The sequence below is a fragment of the Phoenix dactylifera genome, chromosome 13 (assembly GCF_009389715.1).
Source record: "Phoenix dactylifera cultivar Barhee BC4 chromosome 13, palm_55x_up_171113_PBpolish2nd_filt_p, whole genome shotgun sequence".
Taxonomy (NCBI): domain Eukaryota; kingdom Viridiplantae; phylum Streptophyta; class Magnoliopsida; order Arecales; family Arecaceae; genus Phoenix; species Phoenix dactylifera.
Window position 1 is genome coordinate 8346905 of NC_052404.1, and position 16481 is coordinate 8363385.

Below are 16481 nucleotides of genomic sequence, written 5' to 3' on the forward strand. Positions count from 1 at the left end.
GTATAAATCTCTTTCCGACTGCCACGTGGCTGTCTCAGAGCCACGAATCTCTCTTACATTTGAGGCAAAGAAGCACTAGTGGACATTTTATTAAACCCCTTTAAGCTCCGAGAATCTCTAGTTTTAGCAATTGGGCCACTCGCCGACATAACCCCCACCTGCGCGTGTAACTCCAACTTTTTGTAGGGGTATTTTCGTCCATAAGGGGTATAAATATGGGCACTTGAGCTCCAACTGCCCTGTATCGCCAAAGATTGGTAAATATAAAAAAAAGCTCTCGTCGGCTCTTCTTCGAGTTTCCGGCGACCGGAAAACGAAATCCGGCTGTGAATGACGAAGATACACCCAAACGCCTCCTCCGCAGTGGCATGCTCGAGACCGGAGTTCTCCGGCGGATGCTGCTGCTGCGGCGGATTACCGGAGACGACGGTTCTGACGGTCTGGCGTAAGTCGCTGCTCTTCAACGGGAAGGGGTTCACGGTCTTCGATGCGAAGGGCAACCTCGTCTTCCGAGTCGATAACTACGCGTCGGGAAGGAAGGAGGGTATCGTCCTCATGGATGCCGCTGGCAAGCCGCTCCTTAGCATCCGGCGAAAGGTAGATCACCGTCGCCGATCTCCAAATCTGGAGCAACTATTAGATGATGGATCTCTTGATCGGATATTGTTCTATTTTCGAATATTTATCTGGAATAGATTTTATTATTTTGTTTCTTAATTTGAAAAAAAGGAGATGGATTTCGGTGGTTTGATTAGGAGAGCAAAAGGATCGAAGGTTTCCGTTCAAAATGTTTTTATTTTCAGTCATCCTTCTTGTTCTTTACAACCTGCGGTGCTTGTTTTTCAAATCAAATTTTCTTTATAATTTTCTTTTTTCTTTTTTCTTTTTTTAAGAACAAGAAGGTGGATATATCAGACATGGGGAACATGTACTTGTTTTCGTTCTAGAAGTTTCTAGTTTTCGAAAATTTAATTTTTCTGTATATTTTTGTAATTGAAGTCAAATAACTGAAACTGAGTGAAAAAAAAATGTTTACGAAACTAAAAACTCGGCTGACTCGGTGGGGCGCACACGTGCAGAGGCTGAGCCTGGGCGACCACTGGCTGATCTACGACGGCGAGGAGGCGGCGAACCCGCGGTTCTCGGCGCGGAAGCACGTGAATCTCCTCCACTCCAAGGCGCTGGCGCACGTGACCCCGTGCCGCGGCGGCGGCGGCGCCAAGGGCTGCGTCGCGGCCCACTACGAGATCGGGGGGTCCTACTCGCAGCGGTGCTGCGTGGTCTACGACGAGCAGCGACGGCGGCTGGCGGGGATCAGGCGGAAGGAGGCCGTCGGAGACGTTGCATTCGGCGTCGATGTCTTCCGCCTCATCGTCGAGCCGGGCTTCGACGCCTCCGTCGCCATGGCCATCGTCATCCTTCTCGACCAAATGTTCAGCTCTCGAGGCTCGCTGCTCAAAGGCTAGTGGAGGTTGCTGTGTCGGAATTGTTTTCTTGGTGTTTTTTTTTTCTGAATGATGTTCTCTTGGTTGTTGGTGCTGCTCGTTAGCATCCATCTCAGAAAAAATATGAATATTGGCTTGTGGTGCTGTGTGGATTTGCCAGAAAAAATAGAAATTTTGGGTGGTGTCACAGGGTCGAAATATGAATATATGGTGCCTTTTATGGGGTAGCTAGGTTTTGTTTTTAATGAACTGAATTGTCATACGATGTGAATAGTTGTGTTTTTTTATTAATTTCATTAATAGAAAAACATAAACTTTTTTTTTTTTTTTTTTGTTACACCGGCGACATACATTCATTAGTGCGAGTATTACCTAAAAGATCAGAAAACAAAAAAAACGATAAAAAAAATAAGACAGAGGAGCCACCCACTCTGCTATATTGTTAGGCTCTCTATAAACATGACTAACCTAATAGAAGGTGCATTCGCCTAAGAGGCGGTTAATATCAAGCATTATTAATAGGTTGGGACAAATCCACAAGATAAATAATGAATCCGAGGGCCATCAGGCTGAACAAAAAAATACCGAAACAATAACTAGATGGATCAAGTAAGTATAATAAAGAAAAGAATTTTCATGTATCAAAATAAAAAAAAGGAAAAGACTTATAACATACAAAGGGTGCATAAAACAAAATAAGTTTGTTAGCAGAGATAGGATTTTTTTAATCAATATTTGATGCATAAATATTTCTTAGTTGCAATCGCAAATCATTTTCGATGATCCAATCATAATTGCTTTTCAACCATGAGCCAATTATATTTTACATATCCAATCATAATCAATTTTCGACTAACCAGGTCGTGCAATTATAGCCATCTTACCATCATTGCCGTATTTAATCTCCACACAGCAGATCCGAAGACGACCAAGTTCCCAAAAAGAAAAAAACAGCATGTAAAACAAGCAAGATAGCATACGATAACATGACAACCTTTTCTTGCAAACCTGACCGGTAGACATCAAAATTAAGTTCAATACAAAGTTGATGAAGAGCAGAGAGAGAAGAGAGCTACGAAGCACCCAGATTAATTAGCCAACATTGGAAGCTCCTTAATACCGGCAACAGTTTGTCTAGTTCGAGTTAAGCCTAGCCTTAGCCTGGTCCTCGCCATGGATTATGGCTGTTCGAACCAAACCCGATGTGAGAGAATCATCTAGTGCGATTTGGCTTTGTTGGCTTCCTCATACCGTGCCTCTTAATCCTTTCTGTCCAAGCTCTTTTGGGATCTCCCTTAACCCTCTTTTACTTGGCCGCATGCATGGTATGCGTTGAGTTCTATTTCCTGTTCAAAAATGTGTTCAAGTTTGAAGGGATGATGATGGATGGAGTTTGCGATGATGATGATGGAACGGGAAGTGAGTGAGCGATGGTGATGACGGGAGGTGGAAGGAACATGGAGCGTCGTCACCGCTTTGGATTACACCAACATTGTTGTCGGAGCCGGGCCATGATTATGCCATGGACATATTGGAGATGTTAGCCTCCATCTCCATCTAGACACCCATGGATTTTTTTTTTTTTTGGAATGAAAAGATCTAAATTATGCAGGGAGATTCTTTGCCACATCCATCCACTTTTAGGGGCAGGAGTTCGAAAAAACAGTGTCACTCGGGGTTTTTGTTTTTTGGTGCAACAGTGGCTCACACTCGACAGGTGTAAATACGGCTAACAATATCAGAAAATAAAAGACTACATAAGAGCACAGACAATGACACGTGGTTCGCCCAGTTCTCTAGCGTAATAAGTTGCATAGGAGGCAACTTAGTATGCAGCACCATTTGTCTTTCTATATACATGTATAGCTTGATTGGACTCACAATCCTCTAGCAATCTGCAGACATTATAGAGCAGCGGCCTTCCCTCCGCACCACGTTCCCGACCCCGAATTTAGGACAAATGCAATGAGCAGTATTTAGACACCTTATTATAGCAAGGACATGGGATGGGTTCGTTCCACAGGGATACTGCTTTTGGACTGTGTTCAAATTTTATGCCGCCTCCATTGCAAATAGAGCTAGGATATGGCATGGTAGCATGGAAAGACTTTATTTCAACTATGTAGTATATTGATACTACACCGTTGTGGCAATACCTAGAATGGCACTCTATTAACAGTTCCTCGTCTCTATTTTTCTTTTAGAGAAACATGAAGCTAATTCTGGAAAAATATGTTAAAAAAAAAGTTGAAGCTAATTAACTTGAATTAGATACCGAGCAGGTGCTTGCAAGTAGAGGTGGCAATCCAATCAGATTGGATCGAATGTGGATCGGATTAAAAAAATTTCAATTCAAACCCAATTTATTTATTAAACATGTTAAAATTTTACATCTGAATCTGACATATTTATTAAACAAGTAACCTGGCTCGACCCAACCTACATAATCTATTTATTAAACAAATCAAGACAGATTAAACGAGTTAAACAGATTTTTAAAAGATTAAATATATTTAAACAATTTAAATAAATTAAGCAGATCTGGTTAAATAAGTCATAAATAAATCAAGCAGATTCTAAATAAATTAAACAAGTTGATCAAATTATGACCTAACTTAATTATTAAATAAGTAAAAATAAATTAAATAGATTAAAGATTTAAATATGAATTCAATTTATCAATAAATAGGTTTAGATGGTCCGCATTTTAAATCTACTTATGTTAAATCAAAATCTACTTAAAACAGGCCGTCCGTGTATCAGATGTGGGTCAAATCAAAAATTTATCAATTCAAACCCAACCTATTTATTAAACAAGTCAAAATTTCATATCTGAATCTGACATATTTATTAAACAGATAATCTAGTCCGATTCGACCCACATAACTTATTTATTAAACAAATTAAATCAGATTAAACAAGTTAAACGAATTTTTAAATAAATTCAATGAATCAAATTATGATCTAATCTAATAATTAAATAAATAAAAATATATTAAATAGATCAAAGATTTAAATTTGAATTTAATTCATCAGTAAATAGGGTTAGATGAGTTGATCTGCTAACGTTCCAAATCTGCTTATGTTAAATCAAAATTTACTTAAAAGGAGATCGTCCGTGGATCATCAGATTGATCACAGATTGCCTCCCTAGCTGCAAGTTTGTGACGTGCCGGCTTTGGAGCAGGAGGATAAGCTAGAAATTAATTCAATATCGAGCGTGTTTAATATTATAATACAACAATATTAGGCCACGCGGCCCAAGGTTTGAGAGCAGCGTCGTTGTCGTCTCCAGACGCTTCTACTCGCTTTCCGCCATGCCTCTTTTATTGGAACCGGCGATGCGCCCCTTGCTTCCTCCCCAAACCGACGGCGAACATCTACCCCACCGACTTCTTCTCCCATTAAATACTTCAGCTTTCTGGAGAGTGGAGTCCTTCTCGTCTGCTCCTCCTTAGAGGTCTACTGTAAACTACATCGCGTCTAGAGCAAGACCTCGAGAAATTTCTCAAGGTATCGATTTTTTTTTTTAATTGAAAATTCGGGTAGGGGTTTTGATCAAGCTCTTGTACTCTCTCCTGCTGATCTTTCTTTCTCTCTCTTTTTTTTTCTTCCCATTTTTAATGAGTTTGGTGTTATTTTTTAGAGCTTTGGAGGAGATGGATAGCTCGGAGTTCTCATGGAAATTGGCGGACCACCCGAAGCTTCCAAAAGGGAAGACGGTGGCCGTCGTGGTTTTGGATGGATGGGGCGAAGCCAATCCCGACAAGTACAACTGCATTCATGTCGCCGAGACGCCGACCATGGATTCGCTCAAGAAGGTATCAATTCTTTGAGATATATTTCTATTCCGTGTTTGATTTTATTGGTTTAGTTGGTTAGCGTCCATGGAGTAATTTAACATTCGCCTCCCTTGCACTTGTGCATCTGCTTCTAGTATGGCGAGCTTATCATTCTTCTGTTCTCTTAAGGTTGATTGATCTATCTGGCTTTCATTTTGATCTGAATAATCTTAGCTTCATTATTTGGTCGGATAAGAGAATATCAACTGCTAATACAGTGCCACTTCTTGGTGAATTTTCCATGTGTCTTTTCATCATACAGCACGAGGGTTTCTTCAAATTTAGGTTTTTATTGGATATATTTTGCCTCACATGATATGGCAGCGTAGTAGTTGCTAATAGATGTCCCCATGAACCTTGTTGGGTTAGTTATCCGGTGGTTTAGACACTCAATTGTTGTCCAGTACTTACTATCTCATGTTTGATTTTTAACGTGTCAAACGAATTTATGCCATTCATCATGTTGTTAGTTGACATGGAAATGAAGGTCTTCGCCATTTCTGCTTATATTTTGTTTGAGGATCTTTGAACATATTAGATGTGGGCGCTTTTTGCGGAAGGAAAACATTTTAAATTGGTAATGGAGACACTTCCAGGATGAGTTAACAGTGCAAGTGGGCTTGAGAAGGTGTATGAACGAGGTCAGTAAGGATGAGTTAACAGTGCAAGTGGGCTTGAGAAGGTGTATGAACGAGGTCAGTAAGATTGGGTAACCTTGGTTACAGAAAGCTCTCTTTTTCATGTCCAGACCTTGGATATGTTGGTGCCTTGAGGTTGTGTTGCTTCTATTCTTCTGTATACAGCTGCTGATGAAGTAGCTGACCAACTTTCTAAGGAAAGTTGGATAGAGGTGGTGGTGGTGGTGATGCGAGAAATTCCCTCTCTTGATGTGGTTGTAACATCAATCCTTTTTGGTTACTCAACTTGCTGTCATCTGTTTTTTTTTTTTTTTGTGGTACTATTAACTAAATGCCTTAATTATCTGGCAAAAGAAAAATGCTCAGGTGCAAGTTAAATTGTCATTCATGTTGCTTATGGATGCAACTAATATCATTCATCAGTTACCTATGCATAATAGAGTTTTATAAACACACTCCATTTTTTTGTAGGGTTCTCCAGAGAGATGGAGGTTGATAAAGGCTCATGGCACAGCAGTGGGACTGCCTACCGAAGATGACATGGGTAACAGTGAGGTTGGTCACAATGCACTAGGTGCAGGGCGAATTTATGCCCAGGGGTAAAGTGCTCGTCTCACAATGTGTTTCACTTTTAGGACTTCTTTGTATTACATTTTTAGAACTTTTTGCTTGGTATATGAATTTATGTTAATTGCATTTGTTGTACTGAATCCTGATTTTTTTTTCTTTGGAACCAAATTATATCAGTACCAGGGCACTCTAATAAAGTAAACTTCTGTTTGGTTCTGCTTCTTTCTATGTATGTATGTACGGGTGTGCTGAGGAAGATGGGCTTGATGCAAATTATTATGAAATGGGAAAGCAAATATGGTATGCAATTTCGAAGTAGAACAAATGTGTGGCAATTTATTTTGGTGATTCTTGGGTGTGTGTTGAGGAAGATGGGCTAGTAGTGGGTTGGATGGAAATCATATGAGGAATACATCCCTTTTGGTTTTAGTTAACGCTTCTCAGCAATTTTCTGTTATATATCAAAAGTTAGACTTGAGGGATATTATGTTTTCATTCTGTGCCTCCTTGATGGGGAAGTTTGTTGTATTTGATTTATATTTCTGAGGGAAAGGCAATAAAAATGGAAGGAAGGTTATTTTTAGTTTCCGCTTCAATACATGGACAATCCTCTTCTTGTTTTCTTAGATGCTTTTAGGTTGATCACTTCGTCCCTTCAACTGAAATCTTGTTTATTTGTGGTTGGAAGTATAGGATGTCTTTGAACCACTCAATATTTGGTGGTCTCTAGGAGAGCCTAAATATCATACAAGTGACCTAATTTCTAAGAGTTTGTAACAAACAATTTTGGATGTCTAAATAAGAGATTAGCAGGTTGTAAGAACAAGTTGTGTTCCTCTAGTGCTATATAATGAATTGTTATGAGTCCTTTTTCTGGTTTCTTGCCACATATTTACTTCATCAAGACAAATATACTGTCTCAGAGCTTGTTTTTTGGGATCAAAACATGCCCCAATTTTAGGTCATTTATTTCTTCTCTCGTATCAAATCTCGTCAAATTTCTGTTCAAGTAGGGTGTTTACCTGCTTTTCTTACTTTATTTTGTATCAAAAACGTTTATATAGATTTACAAAGATAAATTTGACTGGTCATTTTCTTTCAGATGATTTAAGTCAGCTAAATCAAAAGCATTGTATTCCTTCCTGCAGATTGGCATATGGAACATGGATTTGCATCAGTGCTTAATGAGTCATTTTCTGCTTTTTCTCATTGATTCTGCTGCTATTGGATTTCTTTCAAAACTTATTATTTTTTTAATGCTGCACTAACTGGGATGAACATTCTTTTAACTGCAGTGCTAAACTTGTGGATCTTGCACTTGCCTCTGGAAAAATATATGAAGGAGAAGGTTTTAAATACATTCGAGAATGTTTTGATCAAGGTACTTTGCATCTCATTGGTTTATTGAGCGATGGGGGTGTCCACTCACGGCTTGATCAGCTACAGGTATAGATTAGATATTCTTAGTTCTTGTTTGAATACCTGCTTTGATGATTTTCAATAGCTGATAACCTTTTCTTTTGCAGTTGCTACTAAAAGGAGTCAGCGAGCATGGTGCCAAAAGAATCCGTGTCCATATCCTCACTGATGGTCGTGATGTTTTGGATGGTTCTAGTGTAGGCTTTGTAGAAACACTAGAGAATGACCTTTCAAAGTTACGGGAGAAAGGTGTTGATGCACAAATTGCATCTGGTGGGGGCAGGATGTACGTTACCATGGACCGCTATGAGGTATTTGTGCAATTCTCTTTTCAGAATGATTATGTATTCCTGGTTCATGAGAATATTGTTGGATGCAAAAAATGCAGTGTTTCATTTACTAATTTCTTGTTCAGTCTGTCTGCAATTCTTACATCTCAAGAAAACATCAATTGTAGGGTGTCTAGCATTGGAAAAAGGTTGAAATCATGTTCAACTTCTCATCTCTTCACACGCACGCGCGCGCGCACACAGAGAAAGGGGGGTGGGGGGGTGGGGAGATTACAATGCTGTTGGTATGATGCAAAATGGATCCTGCCGTTGCATGATGGTGGCCATCTAAATTGATGAATCATAATGTTATCATGATCTGAAATTGTGTGCATGTAAATCAAATTGTCAAAAATAGGACAGCTTTCAATAATGAGATGATGCTTTGATGCATTTTATATTTTGGTAGCAACTAGATGAGTCAAAAGTTGCTTCATATGTTATTTAAAATGTGGAGATCATATGATGTTGATTCTTGATATTTATGGTTAGCACTGATTTTCTCACACTACATCTTTTTTCCTTTTCTTTCTTCTTTGTTTTTTCCACTTCAATGTCTTTGTTTGCACCATAGTGTTCTTGCCTGTCTTCATCTAGGATTGAATCACATTTTTTTAATCACTGCTTGGCTATGTAATCTTTGTTTCTCTTGACAATCAATCTTAATAACAGTTCCTTCTATTTTGGGTGGTGCACCCATTTTGGCAAATCTTTAGAAACTCATTATTCCTAAATGCTTCTAGTGTTTTTGAAATACCTTCTTCCCTACATCTGCACCCACAACTGTTCCAACCCTGCAACTGCTCCAGCACCTGCTAAGTAGTCAATGGAGGTTTTTGGCGATTTGCTTCACATATCAAGTTTTTGCATTTGAATAATAGCCAAAGAAATTTCTGGATGTTATGTTTACTTTGTATAGAATGATTTTTGCAGAATGACTGGGAGGTTGTGAAGCGCGGTTGGGATGCTCAGGTTCTTGGTGAAGCACCATACAAGTTTCAAAGTGCTCTTGAAGCAGTGAAAAAGTTGAGGGAGGATCCCAAGGCCAATGATCAGTATTTGCCCCCTTTTGTTATAGTTGATGAGAGTGGCAAGGCAGTTGGACCAATAATGGATGGTGATGCTGTTGTAACATTCAACTTCCGAGCAGATCGTATGGTTATGATTGCTAAGGCTCTGGAGTATGAGAATTTTGACAAATTTGATCGTGTAAAATTCCCAAAGATTCGATATGCTGGAATGCTTCAGTATGATGGTGAATTGAAGCTTCCAAGCCACTATCTTGTTTCTCCTCCAGAGATTGAGAGGACATCTGGTGAATACTTAGCGCACAATGGCATCCGTACTTTTGCTTGCAGGTAATTGTTATGTTAACTTTGACAGACTTGTTCTTTTTGTTTTTTACTAGAAAGGTGGAAAGCCAGCCGAATAATATTTTTTTTATACTGAGCGGAGATTCCGACGGGAAGAAGTTGAAAGCCCCTACTCCTAACAAGTTGGAAAGATAAGCATTCGCTTTATTAGCCAAAGCCGGGACCGGTATAGAGAGATTTATATAGGCCTTGTGAGGAAAAGATTGAGATAGGACTCGCCATAACCCAATTTTAGAGTCGACGCATTCCCTTTATTTCCATGAATTATTGTATTTTGCAAACTTTATTTCCCTTTATCTTGCTTTTTAGTTTGGTTGCTTGTATAGCTGCCCATTTCGTTAATTAATTTGAATGTATGGCATTTAACTACCATCTTTAGTTGGCAAAAGTCTTTGTAGAAGATAATCAAAATTAAATCTTTCAAAGATTTTTATCCCAAACAAGCTTATGTTAAATGTTTTTACAATCTTTTGGGATCCTGAAAAATGCAGTGTAGACTATTGATTAAGTTGATGAGTTGAGGTCCTATGTTGGTTCGTGCCATTATGTTTATTCGTTGTTTTTTTTTTTTGAATGTTATTTGTGTTCTTAGTAAATATTATTGGGATAAATAATCCGTATCATCTATGGCACTTCTATCCAAGTCTGCAGTACCGAAACTGGCACTCGTGCTGTTTGGCCGACGGTAAGGTATGGTATGGTACCATGTCGCATGGTTTGCCGTACCGGTCCGTACCGGCCGATACGTATCGGTCCGGCCTGGGACTGGTACCGAATCAGCGTGGAATCCGGTACTGGTAGTTTATTGTTGGAGAATCGGTACGGACCGGTATGGGCCCAGTACGGACCGGTACGGGTCGCCACCGGTACGCCGACCAGTACCGGTACGGCGGACCTTGCCATGTCGTCTTGTCCCTGTATGTACCGAAAAAGAAAAACCAGAGGGGGAGAGGGAGAAGGAGAAGGAGAGAGAGGGAGAGGGAGAGAGAGAGGGCTCGGAAGCTCTCCAGTGGTCCACAAGCCCCGTTGGGTAGTGCCTTGTTTCGAACAAAACAAAGTCTCGGATGGGGGGGAGGGGGAGAGGGAGGGGGAGAGAGAGATACCGGGAGAGCAAGGGGGAGGGAGATACCGGGAGAGAGAGAGGGAAAGGGAAACCCTCCTCTCCTCCGATCATCCGCAGACTCTATTGGACAAAGCCGAGCATTGTTTCGAACGGAATAGGGGCTCGACCCTTTTTTTTAAAATTTTTTTTTCTCTTCTTTAAGTGAGAGAGGGGGCTCGGCCCTATGCCACTTCACTTAAAGAAGTGAAAATTTTTTTTGAAAAAATGAGTCAAGCTCTTATTTTGTTCAAAACAGGACTCGGCACTGCAGCATGGAACCTGTGGACGACTGGAGGAGAGGAGGGCTTCCGAGCCCCCTCTCTCCCTCTCTTGACATTTCTCTCTCTCCCCATCCCTCTCCCTCTTTCTTCCCCCCTCCCTCTCTCTCGTTATCTCTTTCCCTCTCTCTCTTTCGCTCCGTGGCTGGTTTCTTGTTTTGCTTGCTGGAACCGTCCTGGTCCGCTACCGGTACAAGCGCGGCATGCCCCGTGCCGGATGGTTCGGGATGGTTCCTCCGTCCTTGCTTCTATCCTTAGTAGCAGTGCGGTGATTGAAGAAAATTCAAGTGATAATTCATCTCCCTAGCCTCCGCTTCCTGCACAAATCCTAAACATATGCTTACTGCAGGGACACAAGTAAGAATATCTAACCTGGCCATGTGGAAGATACTTAATTGTCTGTTGCCACCACCTGTTTTTCTCTGTGTGCTTTTACAGATGGTGCAGAGAATGTCTTGTAAGTCGCTGCAGCCATGTAAAACCTTGGTAAAACATTACTAGAATATTCATTACATGGTGAATTATATGAGACATGATATCTTGTTTAAAATATAAATCTTCCTTGTTAGAACCAGAACAATTTCTTCTTAGCTACCTTGCTTGGATTTTTCTTTAATAAATCAACAAACAATTCTTGTTGCTAAGAGTAGATTTCTCATCTACATCCTCTGCGTGGTCTAAGTGGATTTTTTATTGAATTTTGGCACCTTGGTCAGCCAATAAGAAGACAACTGATCTGTGCAATAAGTCAATAAGGCATTCATTTTATTTTATTTTATTTCCAAATTTCCTTCCTGGGTAGGATATCTCATTGTTGTTCAATATTTTTTCATTTGACTTATATTACTGGTTTCTGAGTTTCAAATTACTGTGCACTAAGTTCCTTAAACTTTCATACTCTGCTGCTAAAGTGTGTATTCCGTGTTGAATTTGTGAATCTGGATTTTAATGTTAAATTTTATAATATTTGCTATTCTAAACTGAAATGCTGAACATAAATTATTGTTTAGAATTACCTTTGCTATAATTGTTTATCATTTTCAGTACATCATTGAAGGCACCAAAGTTTAGTCGTGCCTTTTTATCCCAATTATCTATTTATGATGTTGCTTTTATATGTATTATTAGTATGAGCACATTTTAATCTTATTTTATATTTTGTGTAATAGTGAGACTGTCAAGTTTGGTCATGTCACCTTTTTCTGGAATGGAAACCGGTCAGGATACTTCAATCCAAACATGGAAGAATATGTAGAAATTCCAAGTGATTGTGGGATCACATTCAATGTTCAACCAAAGATGAAGGCCTTTGAAATTGCTGAAAAGGCTAGGGATGCTATCCTAAGCTGCAAGTTCCACCAGGTAATGCGTTGGCTGTTAAAAGAAAAAGGATTTCAATGATATAGCCATTATTTAGTAATCCATAAATATATGTAGGTCCGTGTCAACCTACCTAATGGAGATATGGTGGGTCATACTGGTGACATTGAAGCCACCATTGTTGGTTGCAAGGCTGCTGATGAAGCTGTGAAGGTAATGTTTGATATTGCAACTCACTTCTAATACTTTTGTTCAATTTGCAATGGTTGTATTTCAGACTTTTAAGGCCGTATACCTCGAACTGATCCTGCATTCAGTTTTTATTTCTCTGGCCTTTACAAAGGTATATAAGATGGGAGAAGGAGAAAGCAATCGATGTGTCTATTTATCAACTTGACCTGGTTTTACTATTGATTTTACGTGTGGTCCTTATTTCAATTTTATCTCTTGCGGCATTTCACAAAATTTCAAGTGAACATTGATAAGATTAACCTGTTTGGGTAGTGTTTGGGCTTCAAGTTACATTAATCGATGAGCTTCTGCAACCAAGAAGTGATAGGATTTTCTGGATTTGTTCCAGTGATGTATGTCAGCAAACTGACAAACCAACGCAAGCTTTATGACACAGCTCAGGATACTAATGGAAACAATAGAAAATGTGAAATCTTCGGAGCAAAAAAAAGAAGGAAAAAGAAAAGGATATCTTCCAAAAAATTAAATTGGAGCAAGTTTTGGCCTAAAAAGAATTTAGTGGTTTAGGATTCACTGAAATAATAATACAGAATCTCATTCAAAATTTAAGAAATCCAAATCAGATTAAGAAATCTGTAATATTATCCTCCCATGGGAGAACTTTCAGTGGAGTAGGGAAGTTCATCTTCCAACCTGTCTGTCCATTTGAATGGAGAGAGTTATGGTTTTGGGTGGATGAATAGTGGATGAATAGTGTCATTAGGATCTAACTTTAAGTAATGATTATCTGTCTTCCTGGTACATGCCATTTTGGTAAGTGCTGCTTAATATTTTTTGGTATTCTTTTCCATATAATATTCTGATTGTTGCTTATAAGAAAGAGGCTGTCTTTTGCAGTTATATCAATGTAATTTAGACAGGTCACCCCTGAATGAATACCTGACTCTTCCATCATATTGTCAGAAAGAGTCTTATTGGGTTTATTCTGGTGGATCTTTTTTGGCAAAATACCCATTTTTGAGTATGACAATCCAGATTCCTTTCAGGTGATACTGGATGCTGTAGAGCAAGTGGGTGGAATCTATGTTGTCACTGCTGATCATGGGAATGCTGAAGACATGGTGAAAAGGAACAAATCTGGCCAACCGCTGCTCGACAAAAATGGAAATATTCAAATCCTCACTTCCCATACAGTTCAACCAGTATGCATACTGACGTCTTAATTTTATTCTTCCTTGCATCATCGCCATGATCATCTGAATGAATAAACTATAATTGTTAGAGGTTGTTTTTATCTGATCATGGCTGTCATCATTGTCTGCATGTCTAGATTAAACTTTTGGATTTATGTTTCACTTGTGTCAACATCACTTCCAATATTTATACCAATGGACGTGTTTCATTTATGAAAATGTCCAAGGTGCATGGCATAAAATTGCACAGGCCGCTTATGTTTTTAGGATGTCCATATGTTCTAGGAAAAGGTCTACTTTTTGTTGCTTCATGATTGTAGCCTGCAAAAATGCCAACTACACTTCAGTTGTTATGGTTACTATGAATTGAATTATTTGACCATTAATGAGGAGGCCATTAGCTAGTTGCCCGGTTCACCTTGAATCTTTGACTTACGATATCTTTACCTGTTCTATTAGTTCAAGTTTTGATATTGTTTACCTCATGTATGTTATGATTCTGTTAAAAGAGTTTTCAATGGATGTTTGAGCATCCTGTCTTCTAGCTACAGATTTTAATTTCTGTTGGAAACTTCTTAAGGATTGTCTGCATAATATTGTTGACCTAATCACCAGTTTAAGGAGCAAGTATATGAAGAGATGTCTCTTTTGCTATATCCAGCATATGTATTACTTTATATTATTAAATGAGTCATCTGTCAATCTGTTATCACATGTAACTTGTAAGTTCAGTTAACCTGCTATTTCAGTTTACGATTGTGACTAGATAGAAATATGAATGTGGAAATTTTATTTGCTCTAAATTACTGGTACTTCATTACTTTGGCTACCTTGGGGGAGGTTCAATGATTGATTGCTTTCATCTTGTTGTTATGTTTCCTTAAAAGCTTTATATATTTTTCATATGTAAATTAACTGTTTGCACCTTTTGTTATGGACGCACGCATTTACTGTATGAAATGTCTGGTCGATCCATTTGACAGTCCAGGAGATTAAAAAAAAAAAATTTATCTTACCAATGCTTATTGGAATGCTTGTAGTATTTTTCTTCTTATGCTCCGACTTGTGGTAGCTCTGATTTATATAGCAGTGCTCATATATTATTCTGCTATGCGCGGAAGAGCTGGCCATTTTAGTACCAGTTTAAATCGGTCCGAACTGGAATCGTACCGATCTAGCAGGCGACCGGTACGCCTGCCGGTACCAGCATGGCGAACTTTGCTTGATACAATGATTCTATTACGAGTAACACTATCCGTCATCTCCCAACCCCCTCAACCCTCTCCCTCCCCCCCAATCCCCCACCCCAAAAAGAATCTTGTCCTACATGACATTTCTGACCATAATTTCTCTGAGTATTGTTCTTCTCATCACACAGCTGTCATGCGGATAGCATACGGTTTTGAGTGTCAAGAGCTTCAACAGTCAGTTAATTCTGATAATTGCTGAGAATCCCCTAGTCCAATATTGTCACCTACTTTTTATGTAGGTGGGACCTCTTAGGTGAGTGGCTTTGGCGATCTGGCCACTTCCAAAAAAGAAGCGGATCCAGTATAAATGGTTGAAACCTCAAGACACATTTACCCATTGATTAAATAAGAATTCAACTCTGAGAAACACACACACACACACACGCACAGGGGAGCGCACTGAATGGGAGCATCTGTTCTTTGTTTCTCCCTATGGAACCAGCATTAGTCGAGGTGAATGGGAGCAACCAAAGACGATAATTGTTTAAACTGCTATTGTTTGTATTACTCTCAAAAGATGTTAGGGAAGTGCAGTTCAGCCTTCTACGTTCTGCTGATTGAGATGGCAAAGGCTCGTTACTGGAGACTGAAAAAAGTGCTTTTTCTAATCTATTCTTTGCCCAGTGGTACACATAAAGCCGTAACTATCTAATGTTGCCACCATCAACAGAAACCTTGTGGGTTTCATGTTTTGTGATTATTTATTATTATCTTTTGAACTTTTCAATTTTTTTCGCTGTCATTGTTTTGGAAAACTTGTATTTGTTAGGTTTATCTAGTATCACTGATATATTTAAATAATCTTTTCCTTTTAGAACTGTTAAGCCCTTTGTCTTTGTTTCAGGCAACGGTTATTAATCTTTTTCTTAGTTAATCTGAGGTACTTGAGGCTTGTTATTGCCTCTATTTCAAAACCTTTCTCATAAACTCATCATCTGTCGAAATTTTGCAGGTTCCAATTGCCATTGGAGGCCCCGGGCTTGCTCCAGAAGTCAGATTCCGCAAGGATTTGCCCACTGCTGGCCTTGCTAATGTTGCTGCCACCGTGATGAATCTCCACGGCTTCGAGGCCCCCAGTGACTACGAGCCTACTCTCATTGAAGTTGACTGATCTAAGATCCGGTGCCTCATTGTGTCGAGGAGAGGTTAAATAATTTTTGTAATTGGGATCTGCGAATTACTTTGAATTAAGATGCTGGTGTAGAAGATACTTGATGTTGCCGTCAAGTTTGCCTGATGCTTGCTTTATTATCATCGTCGTCTTTCAGGAATATCATGACGACTCTCATGTCTCAACATGCATGCTTGCATGCATAAATGCATGTAAATGTTTTGAGAACCCTGAAGTGTTGTGAAAAATTCAGACATTTTAAAACCATTAAAACGGAAAAATCATGCTTAAGAAACGACAACAATAATAATAATAAAGGGATACTTATCATTTTCCTTCCATTTTATGACCCTACCAAATATTTTCATGCTATACTTAAAGGTCCGGTCGCTCCTGAGAGGAGATTGCAAGAACGCAAC

The 16481-nt window shown here is 39.2% G+C and overlaps 2 protein-coding genes across 2 annotated transcripts; both read left to right on the plus strand.

Annotated features, from left to right (window-relative positions):
* The first annotated feature begins 227 nt into the window (after positions 1-227).
* LOC103709699 (protein LURP-one-related 8-like) lies at positions 228-1710 on the plus strand. The gene is made up of 2 exons (XM_008795171.4): positions 228-597; positions 1080-1710. Exons 1-2 carry the CDS (start codon positions 331-333, stop codon positions 1464-1466), a joined length of 654 nt encoding a protein of 217 aa, XP_008793393.2. The 5' UTR covers positions 228-330; the 3' UTR covers positions 1467-1710.
* Positions 1711-4713: 3003 nt separating this feature from the next.
* On the plus strand, positions 4714-16302 carry LOC103723177 (2,3-bisphosphoglycerate-independent phosphoglycerate mutase). Its single transcript, XM_039132956.1, has 10 exons — positions 4714-4958; positions 5092-5266; positions 6397-6524; positions 7791-7941; positions 8022-8225; positions 9177-9601; positions 12166-12358; positions 12434-12529; positions 13555-13710; positions 15904-16302. The coding sequence occupies exons 2-10, from the start codon at positions 5105-5107 to the stop codon at positions 16060-16062; spliced, it is 1674 nt and encodes a 557-aa protein (XP_038988884.1). The 5' UTR covers positions 4714-4958; positions 5092-5104; the 3' UTR covers positions 16063-16302.
* Positions 16303-16481: the final 179 nt, after the last annotated feature.